Consider the following 25923-nt stretch of genomic DNA (forward strand, 5'->3'; position numbering starts at 1 on the left):
ACAGCAAGAAGGTTGCTGGTTTGAGTTCCGGCTGACCCGGTTGGCATTTCTGTGTGGAGCTTGCATGTTCTCCTCGTGTTGGCGTGGGTTTCCTTCTGGTGCTCTGGTTTCCCCCCACAGTCTAAATACATGCGCATTAGGTGAATTGGATGAACTAAATTGGCTGTAGTGTTTGAGTGTGTGTGTGTGAATGCGAGAGTGTATAGGTGTTTCCCAGTACTGGATTACGACTGGAAGGGCATCCGTTATGTAAAACATATGGTTCATTCCGCTGTGGCAACCTCTGACAAATCAGTGATTAACCCAAAAGAAAATGAATGAATGAATGAATGAATGAATGAATGAATGAATGAATGAATGAATGAATGAATGAATGAATGAATAAGCACATCCTGTTTTTCATAGATTCATTGACATATTTTGCCGTATTTTTCTTGCATATGCCACCAGATACATCTGCATCAATCAAGTTTGACCCATGTAATAATCTCATTTATGTTCAAGTGTTTTCCAAAAGTCATTCTAAGTGCTAATGCACGGATCCAATATACTGATACACATAATGTTTGTCTTTCAACTGACACATTCGAGGCACAACTAAATGCTGTGCCCTGGATGAAATTGAGACACCAGTTACAGTTGAAGGCAGTATTATTATCCCTCCTGCGATATTTTAATTCTTTTTCAAAAATTTTCAAATATATTTATCGGAGCTATTTATCAGAGTAATTTTGTCTTGCAGTATGTCCTGTTATATTTTGTCTTCTAGAGAAAGTCTTTCTTATAGTTATGGTTTGTATAGTAGTATTGCATTGTATAGTTTTATAGTATTGAATAGTTTATATAGTAAAAGTTAGAACATATATATATATATATATATATATATATATATATATATATATATATATATATATATATATATATATATTTAAAAAAAATGAATTTAGAATTAAAAGGCCAATCATTTTGTTTTTAAATGTGTAGATAAAATGATACTGTACACTTACATTTGTAAATATTTGATGCTTGAAAACATGGAATATTCAGGCCGCCTGGTGTAAGGGGTGAATCTTTTTCTCAAAAAGTGGACATTTCTGCAGTTATTCGCCTCGTTTTCTTTTGAACTGTGTTTTAAATACTGCTTTTGAGTGACATTTAAGGTACTATTTTTAGCTGGACAAGCTTGTCGGGTTCTCATCATAATCACACTTTTTGATGTACCAAAAACATTTCCTAAAGATTTAGAATAAAGAAATGGACATTTAAAATTATTTATTCAATTATTTTTAAAATAAAAGCGTATCACATCATACTGTATATCATTAGGGAACAAAAAATAATCCATTGAGGCTTTATATTAAAAAGTGCCTATTAAGGCTAAATAAATTGTCATTTATTAGGCAAATAACAAACTGGCCAGCCCCTTCTACTTCTCTGTCAGAATTTAGCCTTTTGAATAATAAAAAATATTCATGTAGGGTTTTCTGATTTTTTTTTAGCCTGTCTTGTAAAAAGCACATTTGAAATTGGACAACATGGACAGCATGGACAACAACAGTAGCCTAATTAGTGTTAAAATAAAATTGTATAAGCTTCAAAACGAACTTTTTTTTTATTGGTCTTTCTTTTCTTTCAAGAATACGGTCCAAAATTAGGAATAAAACTTGTAAAATGTTTTCGCTATTAACCTACTCTAACATAGTAAGTCAGTAGCGAAAGATCACTTCTGACAGTTTCTTCTCTGTCTTAAAGCCTTCTTCTATGTGTTATTTTCACAATTTATGATGGCATAGCACAGTCAAATTAGGACAAATAAGCTTATGTATGGGACAAATACCCCCCCTTCCTCTCTATTTTCCAAATGTTTCCCAAATGTTGTTTAACAGGGCACAGAATTTTCCACAGTATTTCCTATTATATCTTTTCTTCTGGAAAAAGTTTTGGCTACAATAAAGCAGTTTTGACATTTTTTTACAGCCATTTTAAGGTAAATAATATTAGCCCCCTTAAGCTTTTTTTCTTTCCAATTAGGTACAGAACAAACCATTGTTAATGACTTGCCTAATTAACCTAGTTAAGCCTTTAAATGCCTAGTTAAGCGTATCTTGTAAAATATCTTGTAAAATATTATTTATTGTCATCATGGCAAAGAAAAAATAAATCTGGTATTACAAACCAGTAATTAAACTATTATGTCTAAAAATGTGTTGAAAATCTTCTTTTGATAAAACAGAAATTGATATTGGGAAAAATATTCAGGGGAGCTAATAATTCAGGAGGGATAATAGTTCTGATTGAACGGTTTATAATTTAATAAATTATAATAGATTCTCATTTTATCCTAAATCTTTTCCTCCACATCCGTACACACACACATACTAACACATATGAATGATTTTCTCATTGCGGCTGGGAAAGGTCATTGGATGTACAGTACTGTACCTGCCTGCAAATACACCTTGACCACGTTCACGGCGTACAAATGTGTGTTTAACCGCAGTACAAGGACAGTGACGACACACTCGTGATATTGGATGAACATGGAGGTCGAGCAGCTTCATGACATCATGCGTTGAGCTTTCTCTTACACTTCGACTTTTCATATAGAAAGCCACGTGAATATTTCATTACAGCTTTGTAACATCTGTGCTCTGTGTGTTTAATAAAAGATGAGGAGAGAGTGTGTGTGTTTATTTGAGGGAGATAGTAAGGGGTTGTAAAGCAGAGAGAGATGTGGGGGTTTGTGTGTCGTTTAGGGGCTTGTTTATTCCCTAAAGCTGCGTCTTAAGTGCTGTTTTTGTTTTTCTTGTGTGTGTGTTGTGCTGAATTGTGTTCAAATCCAGAGCAAGAAAACAGCAGCTTTGAGCTCCAGCTTTTCTCTTGTTCCTGTAAAATGAAACAAGACATTAGTTACAAGCTCTGGGTTTTAGGTTGTCCAGTAAGAAAACCACTGTGATTTAATTTTATTTATTTATTTGAGCTAGTAGTTTTGGGAAATACTCAAACTGACAATTGAATAACTTCTAGCCTCATAGTATGTGTTTTCAGTCATTTTTGAATTAGGCATGATTAGTTTGTTTTGGTTAAGGAAAGATAGTTAATGCTGAATATGTAGCATCCCAGCAAGCATTTTTTATTTTAAAAAGATGTCTAATAGACGTCTAAACATAGTCGCCTTGGCTAAAACAAGGCTAAATTTGTCCAAGGCCAAAACTAGACTAGTCATCAAATAATCAGAAATGAGTGACTCAACATATAAAGTCTGTCTAATCTGTCTATTTGACGACTAGTCTGGTTTTGTCTATTAGATTTTCACTGACTTTGACAGGTTTAGCCTTTGTTTTAGCCAAGCTGTCTACTTTTAGATGTCTATTAGACATCTTTTAAACACAAAATCGTTGGCTGGGATCTCATGCAGACTTCAATATCATATAAAGGTATTTCTAAAAATGTGACTCAGTGTAATCCCTGTAAATCACTGTTTTCTTACAGACGGTCCACGACCCTCTCAGAAGGAGATTATATCCCTGCGGGCGTTCATGCTGCTTTTCCTCAAACAACTCATTCTCAAGGTGAGAAAGTGTTATTTAATTTTTTTTGACGATTGGTAAGGACGTTTTTATATGTTATGATTTAATATTCTGGGTTATTCTATCATTTTTTTTTTTAACACTTCAGTATTCAAAAATAGGCTTGGTATTGTATGATGTAAATGTAAAACATTTGTCTATTTTGTTATTTTGGCAAGTTGTCATTTTCTGATAATAAATGGTCAACATCAGCAAATCCTGGTCCTGGCATACCACCACTCTGCACGTTTTGCATGTCTCTTGTTTTAGGGCGTTCTCACACTGTGCTATCTGTTATAAGCCCCTGATGTTATGCTAGGGGATGGTGGAGTTTGACATTTAGGTAATTAAAATATATTTGTACAAACAGTGAATAAGTGCAAAAGAAAACCAAAGTAATACCAAAAATATGTGCTTTTATTTACAATTCTCAAAAGTAAACAACTTGGGCGGCGCTAAAGAAGTGAAAAGAACAAAACCCAAACTAAATCTAACTCCCCAGAAGCATCTAACTAAGGGCCTACTCACACTATGCCCAGGCCTGTTCCCGTATCATTTGAGAAGTGTGAGTGCGCTGAATCTGGCTCAAGCACAGTTCACTTGGCCGGCCCTGGCCCGGTTGGAAGAGGTGAGCGCGGTTCACTTGGGCTTTGGCGCGGTACGCTTGTAGTGTGAGTGCAAAACACGCCAAAGCCCGAAACTGAAAGCAGGACTTGACTTTTAAGGGACTGTTTCATATGGATTTATTAATCATTCTTACTGTTCAATGAACCCAAACTGCCGTAGTTTATTAAATACACAAACTCCTCACTGCACACCTTAAGCAAACCTCCTCATTCCTGCAGCACGAGGGCTTTATGACTGTTTATGAGCGCCAAAAGTGGCGGATCTGTTCGGCGAAATATCTGACTGCGTGTCACCGCATCCCTAAGGACTGTTTGGTGAAATATTTGACTGCATGTCACTGCATATCAAACCGACTGAAACGATATAACTAGTGCAATCTCCGCTGTGTTGAGCGAGAGCGCTCACTGAACAGCGCAGCATCGATGACATAAGTGTGCCCAGGCCCGATTGTAGTGTGAATGCAAGCCGTTGGGGGAGACGGGAGGAGGGACAAGCGTGCTTTGGCCTGGTTTGTGTACATAGTGTGAGTACGGTCTAACTAACTATGTAAAAACAACATAATTAATACGCGAAGATTCTGACTGTCTACTCTATCCAAAAAGTACAAGGGGAGCCGCTTGCCCCTAACCTAATGTACTATAAAGCAGAGTTATGGAACAAAATCAATGCCTAAAGTCTTGAATTAAAAAGCTTGTTGAATATCACAAACTGAAAAAAATAATACACCGTATTAACAAGTTCTTGCATTTTAATGACTTGAACTCCAGGGTTTGTATTTTTAGGTCCTGAAATTTAACATATCTGTTTATATAAGCTGTGAATATTTCAACGAAAAATTTTTCAAACACGTTTTCATACTTAAAAATTCAATAATTCATATTCAATTTTCAGATTTCACTTAAAAAATATTCAATACCCTTTAAAAATACGATGTATAATATTCAAAAGGTAATTTTCAGTTCATTTTATTACAGTTCTTAATATTCGCTTCCCTAAATTCAGTGGATCAAAGTCGACTGATAAAATTCAACATTACATTCGGGAACTGCAGGAGAAGCAATAGATTGCAGAGTGAAGATCGCCAGCTGCTCTAGCTTTCACCAGCAGGTGGAGATGGAATAATGTAAGATTTTTAACCCAGTAACAGTAACAGGCGAGAAAAAGGCTAATAAAGGCAAAAAAGTAGCATTCAATTTTAATATCAATGCCTTGGACATTATAAATAATAAAAAGTATGAGTAAATGAGGTTTTAGTCATCTATATTTGCCCTTATGTAACGGAAGCCAGCTGGTGATCGCGTAAAGCTCACTCCTGATCCAGGGACAGACGTTGTTCTGCAATCTTATCGGAGCTTGTCTCCCATGCTGGCTCGTTACCTGCTCGGACCGGTGCGGTTACTTGCACATAAACCGTCTTTTGATGAATATGATGTTACACATTGTCTATCTTTATTGACTCTTTCTTCCATAGACGCTAAGTATTATATTGACAGCTAAAGAATATAAACGTAAGAGATACAGGAGAGGAAATATTATAATAATAATACAAAATAGATAAACATTGACAGGGCTAAGAACAATTACGAACAAAGATTTTCAAAACCAGAGAGATTTTATGAGAATGTTACAAAACAGTTTACTTGGAACTGTTAAACAGAGTTCAGGTATGATTTAAGGCTGGTTATGGATGGGGCGTCTGATTTAAAATAATTTAACATGCGAATGCGTTAAAGGAGCGTCTTCAGTTATTATTTAAACGCAGCTATGTCAGGATTGGGATAGGTTATAATTTCATTATTTAAATTATGATTGTTATTATTATTATTTTATGACAAGTATTTGGGCTATTGCGCTTAAATAAGTCATCCGTGATTCTAAATTAATATTTCTATTTATCCTTTTTAGCTATAACTTTGCTATCGTCTTTCTCTTCTTTTTTTCCGATTTTTTTGGGGTTCTGCCACAGTTAAACGTTTGCAAAATGTCTTTAGTTTGTCCAGATTATCGCTTTTCCTCTAAAATAGAGACGAAGCAGAAGGAAAATGAATGAATTGATGAATGAATGAAATGATTGACGTTTTTATGCATGTGCGGTGCGGCTTGCTCACGACAAAGTCGAACGAGTGGCCGCGAGCTCCGGTGGCCGGTCAGAGCCAGCGCCACATATCAAACTGATTAAGAGATGCTGGATGGCTGCCAATATATGATAGGAATTCTTCCAAAGTTTCAGATGACATCTGGGCTTGTGCATTATAATGTGAACTGAAAGTGAAAGTCATGACATTTGGCCAAGCATAAGAATAGCCTACAAGAGTGTTTCGATTATTATATTAATCATGACATATGTCATGCTTGGGCTTATATGAATAACACCTCGCTGTTTACCATTTCCGAAAGTGGAGCTGACGTCGGAGCGAAATTGCTTGTATAATTGTAAAAAGAGTGATATTAATGGATTTCTTATATCTGTCATTTCTTATAATATAATTGATTAGTGTGAGCTTATGAGTTTCCAACACAGCAAAAATGCATCCAGAATCCTAAACCAATAACTTTGTCAAGCAAAAATTATGATTTTATAGGCTACTGATTTTTTTTAAAAACAAGAAAAAATAAACTATTAGCTACCCTAGCAATTGTTTATTTAAATATGATCATCTCAAAATATAAAATAAAAACATAATGGTTTGACTTTGTGAAATCATAAAACAGACTTGCAGAAAAGAGTTAATAGAATAAATGAGCAAATACATTCTCTCCAGTAGATGGCGATTAAAGCTCAGTAATACCCCATGAGGATGAACATTGAGCTGCTTTGCAGGAACCCCTCAACCACGCATGTCAAACCACGCATTCTAAACATAATCTTATGAAACTAGCTCAAGTGACAACTATATTAAATTTAAACCAGTTTAAAGAGTTTATATGTTTAGTAACTGCAAAAAAGATCAACATTGCTAATCATAAAATACAAACGGTCGCTGCAAAGTTATAAATAACGGTTTTCTCATTTAATACTGAAAACAAATTAAAGTCAGTTATAACTGCCTATTATCAAACAACAGGCGACTCATTTTATCACTTATAATTGGCTGCGACATTGCCACTTTTGCGTTAATACCTTTTTCTCGCCTATAGGCTACATAACAATAAAACAATAATCTGGACAAACTAAGACATTTTGCAAAAGTTTAACCATGGCAGAACCCCAAAAATTAGAAAAAAGAAGAGAAAGACAGGCAGAGTGATAAAAAGGATAAATAGAAATATTAATTTAGAATCACGGATGACTTATTTAAGCGCAATAGCCCAAATAAATGTCATACAATAATAATATTAACAATCATAATAATAATTTAAATGATGAAAATGTATAACCTATCCCAATCCTGACATAGCTGCGTTTAAACAGCGCAAACATTACTCCTTATAGTTATGCCATATTAGACGGTTCTGTGTTAATAACTGAAGACGCTCCTTTAACGCATTCGCATGTTAAATTATTTTAAATCAGACGCCCCGTCCATAACCAACCTTAAATCATACCTGAACTCTGTTTAACAGTTCCAAGTAAACTGTTTTGTAACATTCTCATAAAATCTCTCTGGTTTTGAAAATCTTTGTTCGTAATTGTTCTTAGCCCTGTCAATGTTTATCTATTTTGTATTATTATAATAATATTTCCTCTCCTGTTTCTCTTACGTTTATATTCTTTAGCTGTCAATATAATACTTAGCGTCTATGGAAGAAAGAGTCAATAAAGATAGACAATGTGTAACATCATATTCATCAAAAGACGGTTTATGTGCAAGTAACCGCACCGGTCCGAGCAGGTAACGAGCCAGCATGGGAGACAAGCTCCGATAAGATTGCAGAACAACGTCTGTCCCTGGATCAGGAGTGAGCTTTACGCGATCACCAGCTGGCTTCCGTTACATAAGGGCAAATATAGATGACTAAAACCTCATTTACTCATACTTTTTATTATTTATAATGTCCAAGGCATTGATATTAAAATTGAATGCTACTTTTTTGCCTTTATTAGCCTTTTTCTCGCCTGTTTACTGGGTTAAAAATCTTACATTATTCCATCTCCACCTGCTGGTGAAAGCTAGAGCAGCTGGCGATCTTCACTCTGCAATCTATTGCTTCTCCTGCAGTTCCCGAATGTAATGTTGAATTTTATCAGTCGACTTTGATCCACTGAATTTAGGGAAGCGAATATTAAGAACTGTAATAAAATGAACTGAAAATTACCTTTTGAATATTATACATCGTATTTTTAAAGGGTATTGAATATTTTTTAAGTGAAATCTGAAAATTGAATATGAATTATTGAATTTTTAAGTATGAAAACGTGTTTGAAATATTTTTCGTTGAAATATTCACAGCTTATATAAACAGATATGTTAAATTTCAGGACCCAAAAATACAAACCCTGGAGTTCAAGTCATTAAAATGCAAGAACTTGTTAATACGGTGTATTATTTTTTTCAGTTTGTGATATTCAACAAGCTTTTTAATTCAAGACTTTAGGCATTGATTTTGTTCCATACAGAGTAGTCCTATGTGTTGCAAAATGTATGTCACGTGACCTTCTTACCTGTCCCCCTCGTCCAAGCCTCGTAAACAACGTAAACTGAGAAGGATATACGAATAACCGACTGATAACCTGCACACAGAAACGGGCAACAACAAAATACACAGTTAGACGGGTTTTTTCTAAACGCAACGCAATAAACACGGAAACAAGCGGAGAAAGAGAAATCAAGGAAAAGAGAAGGGGCTGGAGGGTGGTCTGGGGGGACTTTGCATATTGAATGTGGCGTAAGAGTGATGTGACAGGGAAGGAAATGACTGACAGCTGAATAGACCAATGAACGGAACCTGAGAATAATGAAGGCAGATATGGGAGAACAGAGCGAGAGAGAGAGAGAGGAAAAAAAACACAAACAGAGCACAAATAACACAAATACATGACACTATCCGAACCATGCCCAGGCCCATTTCCTAGATCATTTGAGAAGTGTGAGTGCCCTGAATCGGGCTCAGGTGCAGTTCAGTTGGCTGGCCCTAGCCCAGTTGGAAGATGTATGGTTGTAGTGTGAGTGCAAAGCGCGCCTGAGCCTGAAACTGAAGATGAGATGTGACTTTTACAGGACTGTTTCATATGGGTTTATTAATCGTTTTTAATGTTCAGTGAACACAAACTGTCGTAGATCAGTAAAGATGCAAACCTTTAACTGGACAACAGCTGCACCTTTAGCAAACTTCCTAATTCCTGCAAAATGAGGACTTTATGATTGTTTATGAGCGTCAAAAGTGGCTAATTTGTTCGGCGAAATATTTGACTGCATGTCAAAGCATCCCAAACCACTAAGAAGATATAACGAAAGAAATCTCCAATGTGCTGAGCGAGAGCGCTTCTTTACTGAACAGCGCTTTATCGTTGACGTAAGAGTGCCCAGGCGCAAATGCAATGTGAGTGTGGGCCGATTGGAGGGGGGGACAAGCGTACTTCAGCCCAGTTCAAGGCAACTGTACGTAGTGTGTACACTAGTACATAGTGTAAGTGAATTATTTATTATTTTTTTTATTTTATTATTTTTTTTTTGTTGTTGGTCAAGTGCATCCAGAATTTTCGATTTTGGTGCAGAATTTTTATTTCCGTCCATCCCTTTGTTATAAATATTCAGTTGATCAAACATTGTGTCATATACAGTGGGGATAATTCATATCACTGATGGATGATTAGTGGCTTTATATATAAAATGTTCCTGCTTTAATTATGAAACATGTTGTTGCACATTTGACATGTGGTAACGTATTCCATTTCATCTCTGCTCTGCTTTATGTGCGTCAGCTTTGTGTTCCTCAGACTGATTTGATTTGACGTGTCACTGCAATGAATCGAGCAGACCGAATCAAGCACATTCATTCGCTAGCAGTGACAGCCAGGAGACGCGTCTGCTTTGTTAAAACAACACCATTTATGCTCATTTTTTTCACAGAAATTTGATCCATTTTGTAAAGCAGTCATGCAGAAATCTGTTTATTTGCCTTTGTTTTAAAACAATGTGGACAGTTTGATGGGGCTTCAGAGAAAGAATTGCATTATGGATCATCACTCAGATGTTTTTGTTTTTGCATGTGTGTGTTTTGTGCTCTCGAGGCTGTTGTGTTGTTTTGAGAAGCACGACGTCGTTGCCAAGCAGCAATTTTTTATTTATTTATCGGCTGCTTTTTTTTTTTTGTTCGTTCCTATTATATTTTGCCCTCTTTATACATTTTCTCAGTTTTCGTGCTGATATTGGTGTTGTGAGAGGTCTGCAGTGATGGCCCAATTCATCAAACACACACACTTCACTTCTGCAAAGCACTGAGGTTCACTCATGCTAAGACAATGTCACATGTTTGATGCCCACAACATCAATGTACTTTTTTTTTTTTGTGTAAATTATTTATTTATTCAAATATTTCAACATTCAAATATTTAAACATTAAAACGTCATATATCACATTCTTGGATAATTATAATTGATAAAATGATTATTATTTGGAGATGTTTACATAGGCATTATCAACTATTAATATTAGTGGTCACAAATCCCATGGTTTGAATCACATTATGTTTTTTTTAGTCACGGATCGGATCTTTTTTCAGATCAGCCAAAGGAGGAGCATACAAATGCCTTTTGCTTTCCATTTATTACAATTTTTTTAAAATAAAATGAAGAAATAATCAGCTAAATAAAAATAAATGGTAAAATATTCAGTACTGTAAACAATTTACTGTTAATACTACTACTGTTGCTGATTACGCTAAATGTATAAATCTAACATTATAATTTGTACAACCCATATTTATTTTTCTCTTAATATGTCTCATTTTCAATAAATGATTCAGTTATTGCTCATAAAACTTCATTATTTATTGCTAGACCTGTCATTTTTGAGGAATTATTCAGTGGCATATTTTTGATGGCTGGTTGTCGCCACCTATAGGTTAAATAATGTAATTGATGCCTACTTTCATTTTGAGGGTCGTTAAATGCACATGACCTGTGATTTTAATCTTTATCATCAGTGGTTTTGTCTAAACTATAAACTGTTATCCCAGTACTTCTGTGTTATTTGACTGTTTGTAATTTGATAACTAGCTCAAAAGATTGAATCTCTTTCTTGATTTTTGTGTTTTTCAAACACAGATTTGATTGCAGCAATCTGAAGGATTAACATATGCAAATCACCATCATTTATAATTTATGTTGCGTGGGTGTTGAGATCCTGATCTTTTAGTGATTAATCATGCAGCTTACATTAATGCATGCTAAACAAGTAGTGACAAAAAACACTTTTAATGAAACCCACCACATCCCAAATAACCAACCACAACATCCATCGCCATCATTAAATTTTACAGGAAAGCCCAAATGCTTTCATACATGTAATTGTTGGAATGATGCAAGAGGCGATCTCTCTCTGTGATCGTTACAAATTTAGGATTAATCTACCAGTAAAAAAAATGTATTAATCTGCAGGTCACGTGTGTTTCGAACCATGGGTTGTGATACGGACGAATCACAGATCTACTGTGATCCGTCACACCCCTAATAATTATTAATGCTGATCGTTTTAATCATTAAAATGTCATTACTTATTTCAAATATGCCTAAATAATTACATTACTTTGATTATTATTATTATATTTTTAGGTTTAGCTTATTTTGGTCTTGTTAATAGCTTGAATATTTCTTTATTTTTTAAATATCATGTTTTGACTTTGATTATTTAAAGTTAAAATCATTTAGTTTTTGTCTTTTGTATATTTTCTATCTCTCATATCTGTTATGCTAAATGAAGAGGATTATTATTTCCTGTCAACTAGCTAAAATAAAACATTTTGTGCAATATTTTATTTCAATTATTTTATTTTTATTGCAAATAACAGCAATTATTTTGTAGCTTCGCTGATTTTGTTTTATTTCACTCAAATAATTCTGTTCTGTATTTTATTTTGGTTTTTTCATTATAAAATGTTTATTTTTTTGTCTGTTTTAACCTATTTCAGCTGTTCAGTCAGAGAACTAAACCTAAAGAAAATGACTGACATTTTTATATACTGTATATATGTTTTGCATAAATGTCATCGATAAAATGATTATTGTTTGGAGATGTTTACATTGATATTATTGACTATTATTATTAATAGTGATAGTTTTAACCATTAACAGTTCAGTCATATGTCTAAAAAATTTAATTACTTTGATTATTGATATTATATTTATAATTTTAGCTTGTTTTTGTTTATATTTTTATGTCGTGTTTTGACTTTGATTATTTAAAGTTTAAATAATTTAGTTTAATTTAGTTGTGACATTTGTATATCTTCTGTTTCTCTTAATTGTTAAGCTAAATTAAAATTATTTCCTGTCAAGTAGCTAAAATAAAACATGTTGTGCAATATTTTATGAAAATTATTTTATTTAATTATTTAGATTTTTTATTTTAATTTGTTCATCATTTTATTGCATCATTCATATCATTAATATGTTCTGTATTTAAGTTTTACTTTTTCACTATAATATTTTTTTCTTTGTGTCTGTCTTACCTTATTTCAGCATGTTCGGTCAGAGAACTAAACCAAATGAAAATGACATTTTTATATACATTGTAGTGTGTGTATATATATATATTTTTATTCTGCTTGCATCATATATTTATATTTTTTCTTTCAGGACCGAGGAGTGAAGGAAGATGAGTTGCAGAGCATATTAAACTACCTGCTAACCATGCATGAGGTAAAAATGGCGATCCGTTTTCTTTTAGCCTTTATTAAACAAGCCATATACTTCATGAAAACTTTAATCCATCCAGAATGCCGAAATGTTCACCTCAAAAGAAAGAGCCGGTATTATCCTGAAAGCTGCGTTAATGTTTTGACCGAGTCTCATGAAATTGCAGTAATGCGCCATGTCTAATTGAAAACACCAAATGAATCCTGAAAACGGCCGGTTAAGTGCAGTATTATATAACACCCAGACGTTTTAAGGCCATCTAGTGGATCATTACAGGTCTATATGATGTCTGTTTGTACATTTAATATTTTTCCCTCTCCTCTAGGATGAAAACATCCACGATGTGCTCCAGCTTTTGGTGGCGCTTATGTCTGAACACCCAGCCTCCATGATCCCGGCCTTCGATCAGAGGAACGGGATACGGTGAGGCCTGAGGGACTCTTATATAACTGAAATAGATTTGGTTTGGCAGAGGCGCATCAATCCTTTACCCTTCATGAGGAGCCCAAGTGCTTGTTTGAAGCCTCTGGGTGTCTTTATAAAGGCTGTCAATCAATTCAGATATGCAGTCATGTTTACTCTTATGATTAAAAGGGATAATGACAATTCCGTTATCGTTTACTCATGTCATTCAAACGCTGCATGTCTTTAGGTGCGTCCCAAATCACTTACTGTGTTATGGCATTTATGAGTATAAATAGTGTAGTTCATTCCCCCGAACGTGAACACATGAACATGGGTATTTTCCAAACCGCACTTTTTTCAACACTGTTTGAGGTTTGTCCACACAAAAACGCAGTGTCAGCAGGGTGCGAATCACACCCTAATTAATGCTTTTTCCTTCCTGAAGGACATGTATTGGGGGGAGTCAGCCCTTTAATAGTTAGAAATAGCTATCTCTCATTCATTCATTCATTTTCTTGTCGGCTTAGTCCCATTATTAATCCGGGGTCGCCACAGCGGAATGAACCGCCAACTTATCCAGCAAATTTTTTACGCAGCGGATGCCCAACCCATCTCTGGGAAACATCCACACAAACATTCACACACACACACTCATACATTACGGACAATTTAGCCTACCCAATTCACCTGTACCGCATGTCTTTGGACTGTGGGGGAAACCGGAGCACCTGGAGGAAACCCACGTGAAGGCAGGGAGAACATGCAAACATGCATGCATGCATGAGAACATGCAAAAAGCTATCTCTATATATTAATAATTAAAAATGTGTAATATAAATATGCATTGGCCTATAACGGTTCATACCATTGTGAATGCATAATCGCGGTAATCCCTGCTAGGAAAAATATCATTCAACAGTCTGAAACTGGCAGTTATAGAGCACCAATAGACATCAACACTATCCACAAAACACATTTCTTGTAAAAGAGGTGTCTATGTTTGCATGTAGCCTAAAAAAGAAAAAGTAGACGTATAATTTGTATAGTTTAACCTCTAAAATAGTCACTAAAATCCCTCTAAACACTGTAAACATATACATTTTATTAATAAATTAAACGTAATTTAAATACAGTACATTCAGAAGTTTAATTCACTGAAGCATGTATTACCAAACTACTATTGAAATGAACAAACTACCTCCATCTCCCCTGTTAAACCGAGGTCCCGACTCTCTGTGGTTGTTAAAAATCCCAGGATGTCCTTCAAAAAAGAGTAGGGGTTTAACCCCGGCATCCTGGCCAAATATGCCCACTGGCCGCTTTCCATCATGGCCTCCTAACCCTCCCCATATCATGATTGGCATATCATCACTCTGTCTCCTCTCCACCAATCAGCTGGTGTGTGGTGTGCGGTCTGGCGCAAAATGGCTGCCGTCGCGTCATCCAGGTGGATACTGCACGCTGGTGGTGGATGAGGAGATTCCCCCTGTTCTGTAAAGTGCTTTGAGTGCCCACAAAAGCGCTATATAAATGTAAGGAATTATTATTATTATTAAGTATATACCATAAACATTTCAATAAAATCAAATTATAGTTACAAACGGTGCAATTTCTTATGCCCGAATGATTCTTAAACCATGACACATTCACAGGCCTCAAAAACACATGCAAATAATAAACTGTAATCCCGACTCAACATTGTATATCATGCGATTAAACTATTGCGAATGATCAGCAGCACTTCGTGAAACAGCTGAAGTTCTAAAAAACATCTAAAAAAACCCCGCAACACTTCAGAAGATGCAAAACGCTAGCGTAGCGATCACACACACCCGTCAATTGCGTGTGTACAAAAAATAGAAAAGTAGTGCACTGGATAGGAAAAACTCACTGCGAAGTAGTGCATTCACACTCAAAAAGAATAAGTACACTTTAAATACACAGATGATGCATTTTTTCAACTGACAGAGAGAATGTAGAAAGTTGAACACTTCAACACTCAACGGTCGCAGCTTTATTTGCGTAGAAAAAGGGGGGAGCTATCGGGCACTGATGTTGGATTACTTCATTTTGGATTGTGCAATCAAAATTCTTTACGAAAGTTATTATGCTCCCTCCCAGTGTTAAATGCGGTTGTACTCATAACATATACTAAGTAAAGTTTATGTATAAACAAATTTCGAGAGGATCACGTGCTTATGATTGCTAGCGGCTGGATCCGCATTATCCAATTCACTACGCTCCAATCAGATGACTCCTAAACTACTATAAATACCCTGGGTTTCATTCCACTGCTATCTTTGTTTTGAAGAGTCCCTCCCCTACTCCTCCTTCTTAGATGGGTGACACGGTGGCCCAGTGCGTAGCACTGTTGCCTCACAGCAAGAATGTCTCTTGTTCCAGGCTTTACTAAACCAGCAGACATTTCTGTGTGGAGTTTGCACTTCTTCTCGAGCTCACGTGGGTTTCCCCCGGGTTCCCCGGTTTCCTCCCACCGCCTAAAAACATGCAATTAAGTTAATTGAATAATCTAAATTGGCACCATAGATATGCTTCTAGTACGTATTTATCTTCAAGAGCAATCACTTACTGTTCATTGGTTACTACAGCAGGGGAGTTTTCGAGATCTACCCGAGCTCAAACTCCCCTTCCGTCTTGCAACGGGAGGGAGCCCTGGGCTTAAGGATCTCATGAGCTCAGGGCTCTCTCCCGGGACAGCATGCCAAACAAGCTTTTATAATTAATGATCAGCTAAGTGTGAACTCTTGAAATGGTTGTTTGGTCATTTTTTTTTTGCTAATTTAGCAATTGTCAAACGTTGAATTAAAAACAGTTTGGATTTTGCTTTTAGTTAAAAATAAATGTTTGAGATGTAGGAATGGTTTTTAACCACAGCTGTAGTTCTGCCGAGCGACTAAAAAGTTATCAGCATGATGGTAAAAAACTGTATATTTCTAGTCAAACTATTCTTCTGCAATCTCATGCAAAAAACGGAAATAAGGACAGTATTAATAGCTATAAATGTGGGAGAGCGTTGATATTATGTGATTGTATTGTATTGCAATATGGAACAATTAAATGTTGATGTTAAATCAAAAGTAATTTACAAATATTTAAAAATGAAATGATTTAATTACAATAATTCTCTACGGTTACAACTGAATTAATTACAAAATAACTGTATTAACTGATAAAATATGAAATTATAAAAACATATGATATTAGTTGTACCCATCTTAAATGTTAAATTAAATTTACCAGAGGTAAAAGGAGAGACACAGGGGAGGGAGAGAGAGACAAAGAGAGCAGGCCCAGAAGTTAGCCTGATTGCAGTAGAGTCAGAGAAGATAGACTCCAGAGGAGGAGAGGAGCAGAGCGAGAAAAGAGACAGAGCACAGTTTTACACCTATTTTGTATCTTTCTTGACCATGTGACTAAAGCCCAAAAACTGAGACATTCAAACTGACCAATCAACATGTGACCACATCGTCAAACCCCCAAAGTCCACATATCAGGCCCTGATCTTACCAGTATCTGCCTTTGGAGTCGGTATGGACCTTCTTCAGTCAAAAAGACATGTTTTGTCATATAAACAAATGCATATGATAATTTAGCCTCTTACAGGGACGACACTGAACTCATGCACGACACGGTAGAGTTTATAAGTGCATAGTGTACTGCGTGTCATTTTTCCATAAGCATTTTGTCCAGAGAGATATGGCATTTTGGGAGAATGAAAACTTTATTTTTTGAAATTGGGTCTTGGAGTGGATGAATCTAAAAGCAAAACACTGGCGTTTCATGTAGAGAGCTAACCCATAAGTTTTGTGAAGCGATGATGTCATCTATCATTGTCATCAGCCAAACCACTCATCTCGTTTTTGAATTATAAAGGCTTATATTTTAAATTCAGCATTGCAGTTTGTAAGGAGCTCTGCAACAGTTCATGAAGTGTTTGTATTCAATTCTTCATGCATCGTTTAGAACTTTTTCTTCTCAAATCTTTCCGTGTGAATACAGTAATCAAATTGTAAGCGTCAGTGATTAGTCTGTATTCTGCACTGCATGTTCAGTGCAATTTATTCTACAGTGACATTAACTCTGTATTTCTAAACCTGCACAGGAAGTTCAGACGCAGATTATAGATCTCCAATAAATACCGTTGTTTCCTTTTTCAGAGTCATCTACAAGCTTCTGGCCTCCAAAAGTGAGAGCATACGAGTCCAAGCTCTGAAAGTCCTCGGCTACTTCCTTAAACATCTGGGACACAAGTGAGTTTGAATGATCTCAATTGTCTGAAGGATGTGCTGATAATTGACTTGTTTGTGTCACACAAATAATGCAAAGAAACCTCTAAACCTATGTAGGAAACCAGATAAAGTTGAAATTCATACAGTTTCCTCACTATACTTAATGTAATTTTATCTGAATATTGCCATTAGTGTAGCCTGCTTCAAACGTCTGCTTTAAATAGATGATGACATTTTTTTTCTTTTGTTTATTTATTTTATCTATAAATTAGTAAATGTTAAATATTATTTTATTACTTTTTTTTGTGATTTTGGTTTTATATTACCTGTCTATAACTTATAATATCATAATAACATTCATTTATTTTTAATTTTTTTGAAGGCGGAAATTTGTGTTTTTTTTATCCTCTGCCAATATTAATTACAATTATTTATTTATTTTATATTTCATTTTTTAAATATATATTTTTTTTATTTTAAAAATCTGTTTTTTCTGGGCCACTTTTAAATGCAAAAAATTATTTTTTTATTTTTTTTATCTACTTTTTATGTTGGAGTATTTTTTTTTCTGGGCACTTTTTAATACATCCATTTATTTATTTATTTTATTTTATTTATTTTTTATCTATTTTCATGTTGGAGTATTGGTATTTTTTCTGGGCCACTTTTAAATGCATTAATTTATTTTATTTTTTTGTTTTATTTTTTAATGTTGGAATATTGGTATTGTTTTTCTGGATCAATTTGAAATATATTAATTTATTTCTTTTTTTTTATTTGGGATATTGGTATTTTTTCTAAGCCAATTTTAAATATATTAATTATTATTTTTTTATTTTTTATGTTGTGATATTGGTATTTTTTTCTGGGCCAATTTTAAAAGCATAAATTATTATTATTATTATTGTTATTATTGTTATTATTATTATTATTACCTTTTTTATTTAGTTATATGTTGGCATATTGTCATTTTTTTCTGGGCCAAATTAAATTCATAAATATTTATTTTATTTATTTATTTTATGTTTTATTTATTTCATTTATTTTCTCTGTTGCAATGTTGTTTTATCTTTTTCTAGGCCAATTTTAAATAAATACTGTATTTATTTATTTATTCAATCTATTTATTTATTGTTTATATTAAATTTTATTAAAAAAAAAAAAATTATGATTTTTTTTTATTGTGGTACTGATACCATATTTTTGTTGGTTAAGAAACTGCACAAACAGTAGGCTTGACGGGTGAGTTTTGATAAAATGTATTAAAAATGAAAAAATTAAGTTAACAACAAAGTGATTTGATCTCTCAATCCCTCAGTGAGCTATAACTTTATCTTTTTATTTCTGTCCTGTTTTTTCATTTCACGCTTCAACGACGTGTTTTTCAAAAGTCTGGTTCAGTATATAATAAATATACTATTTAATAAAACCCATTACATTTACAACCCAGCCACATTCACGTTTTCATGGCCAGACAGAAATGACCCCTCCACATGTCCGTTCAGACAGAAATGACCCCTTCACATGTCCGTTCAGGGGGAGAAGAGCTGACATTTCGAGGATGAGTGTTGTGCATCTGACAGGACGTGTTAAACACATGGGCTGCTGCTGGAATAATGGCTCTGACAGAGTGTGTGTGTGTCCGGCAGGAGAGAAAGCTGGGCTGTAGATGAGAGAAGATGGTGCCACCAATTACTCTAACACCCTCCACTTACCCATGGAAGCTCATTTCTGCCACAGATGACAAAAATAAATCTTTTTATTTTTAAGTAACTGAGTTTTTTTTTCCTCACAAAGCTTTTTTGTTTAGAATTGCAGGTAGAAAATTCAACAGAAGAAAAGTCAGAATTGCATGATGTACTTTCCACATCTCTGAGTGTGCATCTTGCAAAGTTTACATATTTGACATTTTAACTTTTTTCTACTTTTTTTCTTAAGTTAACATCTCAATCATATTTTCCCTTATAATTCTTGAAATTGAAATGCTTACTCTATTCTGAAAACACCGCAGCTGATGCTTCCAAGATATCTGAATTTGCATCTCCAAATGTAACAGATTTTTTTTCTTCTCTGAAATGAATCCTGAGTGAGGGTTGCACGGTGGCTCTGTGGTTAGCATTGTCGCCTCACAGCAAGAAGGTCGCTGGTTCGAGTCCCGGCTAAGCCAATTGGCATTTCTGTGAGGAGTTAGCGTGTTCTCCCCATATTCGCGTGGGTTTCCTCCTGGTGCTTAGTTTTTTTCGCCACTGTTTCCCAGTACTGGGTTGCCGCTGGAAGGGCATCTGCTGTGTAACACATATGCGGGAATAGTTGGTGGTTCATTCCACTGTGGCAACTTTTTTTTTTTTTATTATTATTAGAATATGCGAAAATAATTCAAATACAAGAAAACATCAACAAATAACAAATACAAAGCAACAAAACAAAAACGAAACAAAAACAACAACAATATAGTCAGGTACTGGTATGTGCGTAAGTGTGCGTGTGTGTGTGTATGCATGTAAAGGTAACTTGGTGGACAGGTCAGAGTACATACATAAGGAACAATGACAGTCAATAAATGAAGCAAGTGTCACAGATATAAATAAAACATATAGAAAGAAACCAGTCAGAGGTAGGGAGTAACAACAATGCTTATTAATGTATGATAGTAAATATGACAGTAAAAAGAGAGAAAGGACAACAGTAATAACTGACAACAATAATAATAAATCACAAGTGCTACACCAACTACTACTACAGAAAGTTACTTATATTACAACTACTACTGCTTCTACTACAGCCACAACCACGACTACTACTACTAAAGTGTCTACTAATACTGATACTACTACAACAATGACTACCACTACTGATACTACTATAGCGTTTGCTACAACTAATACACTGTGGCAACTTCTGAGAAATCAGGGATTAAGCTGAATGAATAAATGAATCCTGAGTTAACATCTCTGAATTGTATTTCTTTTTTGAACATTTTAAGTTTTCGCCTCAGAATTCAATCTTTGCATTTTAAATTAAAAGATATACGGTTGATGACAAAAATATTAGCCTTCCTGTGAAATTTTTTCTATAATTTTTTTAAATATTTAACAAGTGCTATTTAACTTTATAATTGTTTTAATAAATAAACTAATATATTTATTAATTAATAAATATAATTTATTAATTAATAAATATAATTTATTAAAACACATTTTTATTTATGTCTTTATATATACACTGAAAAAAATATAAATGTATAATATTTTGCTCCATTTTTCACGAGCTAAACTCAAAGATCTAAATTATTTCTTTGAAAAAAGGAAACAAAAGTGTTGCATTTATATTTTTGTTGAGTGAATTCATTCATTTTCTTTTTGGCTTAGTTTTATTAATCTGGCATCGCCACAGTGAAATGAACCGCCAACTTGTCAAGCATATGTTTTATGCAGCGCATGCCCTTCCAGCTGCAACCCAGTACAAGGAAACATCCATACACACTCATTGACACACATACACTACAGCCAATTTAGCTTATTCAATTCACCCATAGCACGTCTTTGGACTTGTGGCGGAGGAAACCCACTCCAACACTGGGAAAACATGCAAACTACTCACAAAAATGCCAACTAAGGCTCAAACCAGCAACCTTGTATTAATGCTGTATTAAGTTTGCCATGCCAGTAGTTGGTGCTCTCGCATTGTTAGTAAACAGTATAATTTGCTGTGTGTGTAAGATGTGTTTCCGCTGCTGGATGAAATGTGAAGTAAATTCCCACTCATTTAATGATTAAGTGTCAGCAAACACTTGAGCAGGAAACATGGTGGCTCAGTGGTTACCACTGTTGCCTCACAGCAAGAAAGTCCCTAGTTTAAGCCTCGGTTGGGTCAGTTGGCATTTCTGTGTGAAGTTTGCATATTCTCCCCATGTTGACGTGGGTTTCCTCCGGGTGCTCCGGTTTCCCCTACACGTCCAAAGATGTGGGTGAATTGGGCAAACTATATTGGCCATAGTGTATGTGTATGAATGAGAGTGTATGGGTGTTTTCCAGTGATGGGTTGCACATGGAAGGGCATCCGCTGCATAAATCATATGCTGGATAAATTGGCGATTCATTCCACTGTGGCGACCCCTGATGAATAAATGGACTAAGCCGAAAATAAAATGAATAAATGAATAGGAAATACTATAAATTGTCCTAGCTCTGCTAAACATCACTTAGTGGATATTTTGCCTGGCTAACTATTTTGCCTTGAGTTGTAAACCTCTAAAGTCATTATTATGATATAAAAAGTGACATTTGAAATCTTGTATTTTTTACATTGTGACGGAAACGAGCTTCCATACATTCCTACTTGATGTTTTTCCCTTGATGCTATTTTGTTGTTAGCTTTACGGTAGACACCTTCTTCCAGGGAGAACCAACTATGTTCTTTAAGGGGGTAGTTCACCCAAAAATATAAAATTACTTACAGTTTACTCACTCGAGTGATCTCAAACCTTTATGAGTTTTTTTTATTCTGTTAAACACTTGAGACTTGACGAAGACCCTCGGTCAAATGCATTTAATTCAGCGCACACACACATACTGTACATAAACATACAGAAAGCGGAATATGCATATGATGGTAGTGGTCCTAAAGGGATAGTTCACCTAAAACTCACCCTTCAAACGTCTTTCCTGTTGTACACAAAGGAAGATATTTTGAAGAATGCTGAAACTGATAACCATTAGAAGATATAATGAAAGTCAATGGTGACAGGCTTCCAACATTTTTCAAAATATCTTCCTTTGTGTACAACAGGAAAGAAACTTATAACATTTGAAGGGTGAGTTTTAGGTGAACTACCCCTTTAGGACCACTACCATCATATGCATATTCCTCTTTCTGTATGTTTATGTATAGCATGTGTGTGTGTGCTGAATTAAATGCATTGGACCGAGGGTCTTTGTCAAGTCTCCCCTGACTGATGGGCTCAGGAATGTCTCTGAGAGGCTGTAAGAGGCTACTGACAGCTGTGTGTGTGTGTATGCCCTTGAGCAGTGCGATGTCACTTCTAATAGCTTCAGTGTGCCAGTAACATGCGTCTCCTCATTGATCTTAATGGTGTGGAAGACTGGGGGCTAAAATTGAAGCTGTGAGCGACTTTGTTTCGCCAATGTCACCGCTAACAACATGACACGTGCGTCTCTTATCTCACCTTCTCTTTATGTGTGTGTGTACAGGAGGAAGGTGGAGATCATGCACACACACAGTCTCTTCACGTTACTGGGAGAGCGGTTAATGATGCACACCAGCACTGTGACCATCACCACCTACAACACACTCTATGAGGTAAACCACGTTTTTTTTTTTTAGCAGTGCTTTCTATCATGCCTGTATTCATAAGTCGTACTAAAGGTGCATTATTTACAAGTTCAAGTATTTTATAATGATGGCCCAGAGAGCTTAAAGTCCACATGTATCAGAAAACTGTGACCGTTTTTTTTTAGATTGTGAGCAGGGCTTTACATTAACACCCGCCAACCTGCCAAATGCGGGTAGATTTCAGTTTTGGCGGGTTGGACAGCCGCTCCCACTAGCCACTTTGGCAGGTTGGAAATCATTTTTACATTGTAGCTTTCTTAAAGCGGGGTTTGACAATAAGGATGGCCCAATATGCGTGCAAGGGTGATCTTAGAATCAAGAAGCAGCACGACTGAAAACAATAACTGTGTTCGCGCGAGACAAAGCAGGGGAATACCGTATGAGAGGATGATTACTCGGGCGCACAGGTGATGTGATGCGCGCGACTGTTTACTTGCGCTTTTTTCCGTTCACTTGCGATCGGTTCTCTTTGAAAAAGACTAGACAAAAATCGATGCTCATGTACCCACAGTCCTGCTGCTTTTAAGAGCATAAGATTAAAAAGTATATAAATTTGTAAGCAGTAGCAGCAGTCACTGCTTTTGTTTTAATTATGCTCAGGCATGTGATCATCCTGTCATTATCACTCGTGGTATGTTTTAACCTGCTTTCTGTTGCTTACAGTTATTTTTGTTAATATAGTTTAATTTTCATTCTTTAAAATAACATTTCTTTAATATGAGATTAACTCCCCATTTGTGTGTAGTAACTGCTGATCTGGGACCTTTAGCCAGGACAGATTACTGTGCATATTTTAGATGCATAACAATAGATCTTTTTAAATGTTAATTTAAAAAAAAATAATAATAATAATAAAGTTTTGTTGAATAAAAAGTGCATGTATACAACTATATATTTGCTTGTTTTGACACATTTAAATATGTGGCTAAGTAATAATTATTTCTTTTTAATATGGTTAGAGATGAATTTGGTAAAACCTTTATTCTGAGCCCTAAAAAGTCATGTGAAATAAAAACCAATTGCAATGCGACACAACCCATTTGCTCATGCGCAGTGAGCAAGCTCATATACAACACACACAAACAGTGAAATAAATGAGGAGGCATGTGGACAGCACAACATCTAAATCAAGTCATTTTAGCATGTCAAAGTCACATTTTTTTATATAAAATATATTTTCCAAACAAAAAAATTGTGGCTAGTGAAAATGGCAAGTGGCTAGTATTGTTGGAAATCTACTAGCCACAGTGGCTGGTGATCAAAAAAGTTAATGTAAAGCCCTGATTGTGTCGCAGTTCTATGAGAAACAGAATATTGAATGAGAAGACAGTGGGCGTGGCTTGTTTTTTCTGCTGCGAGCTGATTGGATGTAGTAAAGTCTGACTGTCCAAAGACATGCGGTATAAGTGAACTGAATAAAGTGAATGTAGCCTGACTGTCTGTTACAACCCCTGGGTGGTCTAGAGGAGTGGGGTTGCACACTTGGTCTGAGGATTTGGTTAAAACAGAAACTCAAAGGAAAATTTTGCTCTAAAGTAAAGGCAGACAGCAATAACTTGTGTTCAAATAATAGTGTTTTATTTACAAGTGCTGATGGTGAAACAGTAAGTAAGTTATTTATAATTTTAGAAACAATAAACAACAATTTTTTTTTTGCTATGGTTGGCGCTAAAGAAAAGAACCAATCAAAACTGAAACAATCTTACTGATATCCAAAAATAATCCCCTCTAATCTTATCTGGCAAACAAAAGATACGAAAAATAAATCTTCAACGTCAATTATATCCTGTCTAATCTACACTAACAACTTAATCATAAATACAAGGGTTGGCACACACCCTCTTACCTACTGTATCTAGACAGTTGTAAACCTACGTGTTGAATGGGATGCATTAGAAAATAATTAATTACATGAAATCCAACACGAAATCTCACACAGAATTTTAGACATTTTAAGAATCGATTTGATCAAGTAGTTTTTAACCAGATGTTGTATTGGGCATACGAGAATAACACATGGTTTTTTGCTCCAAGGTGAAAACCCTACTCGGTGTTTGTGCCGCAAAACTCCTCTTACTATAAAACACATTTTACTGGACTGTCCTGCTTTTACTGATTCCAGAAGACTTTTTTTATGAAATGAACTCTTTTAAGGACATTTTTAACAAAGTGAAACCAGAAAAGATTTTAGAATTTTGATCATGTATTAACATAAAAATTTTTTATTTAATTTATGTTTTATTTTGTTTGTTGATTTTTAAATTGTATATTTATTGTTGAAAGATTCCTGCCATGAAAATAGCCTTGGTTGCTGACATGGCATTAAATAAAAAAAAACATTACATTACCTACGTGTTGAGATGTGTCACATGACTTGCCTATTGGGATGGTTGACATGAAACTGAAGTTTCGACACAATGTCGAGATCCCGAAATGCAAATGTTTTGAAACACCGCACCGATGCATAATCCGAAACACCCAGGTCACCTGACCATTCGAAACACCCAGGTCATGTGCATACTTGCGTATTTTATTTAATATTGCGCATTTCAGACCAATCGTTTTGTTATTTCTCCCGGAAAACTCCTGTAATTTCAATCAACAAACAATTCAAACAACAACAACACAGTGTGAATTAAAGACCCTTCCAGTGTCCGATAAGTTCCCAGTTACAGAAAATCTACAAACAGTATCCATTTAGTCCTCATTTGGCTTCAAAAACAACAAGCAACATACAGCCTACAGTCAGTGCAAACCTCTCATCTGTATCTTTAATCCTAACCAGAATATATAACCTCTTGATAGAAATTAATTTTGTCACTCAGAGTTCATAATAGTCCAAAAGGTGATGATAATAGTTATACATGGCAGTTTGTTCATGTTTTAGGTTGCTGAAACAATCATTTGCTCCTTTGTTTTTTC

General features: G+C 35.1%; 2 protein-coding genes across 51 annotated transcripts in view; one reads left to right on the plus strand and one right to left on the minus strand.

Moving 5' to 3' along the window:
- The window catches only part of LOC147842141 (uncharacterized), a 1078568-nt gene that overhangs the window by 852800 nt on the left and 199845 nt on the right, over window positions 1-25923 (minus strand). The gene's annotated exons all lie outside the window — the stretch shown is intronic.
- nbeaa (neurobeachin a) overlaps window positions 1-25923 on the plus strand; it is a 320618-nt gene that overhangs the window by 205036 nt on the left and 89659 nt on the right. For all 50 annotated transcript variants that reach the window (XR_015500347.1, XR_015500348.1, XR_015500350.1 and 47 more), the window contains 5 exon segments: window positions 3493-3572; window positions 12935-12997; window positions 13320-13417; window positions 17578-17670; window positions 22860-22968. Coding sequence is in view for 46 of the 50 variants with exons in the window: in XM_087269435.1 (XP_087125561.1) it covers window positions 3493-3572; window positions 12935-12997; window positions 13320-13417; window positions 17578-17670; window positions 22860-22968 (443 nt within the window). In the remaining 4 variants the exon portion in view is untranslated.

Source organism: Danio rerio, chromosome 10 (assembly GCF_052040795.2).
Source record: "Danio rerio strain M-AB ecotype USA chromosome 10, GRCz13ab, whole genome shotgun sequence".
Lineage (NCBI taxonomy): Eukaryota > Metazoa > Chordata > Actinopteri > Cypriniformes > Danionidae > Danio > Danio rerio.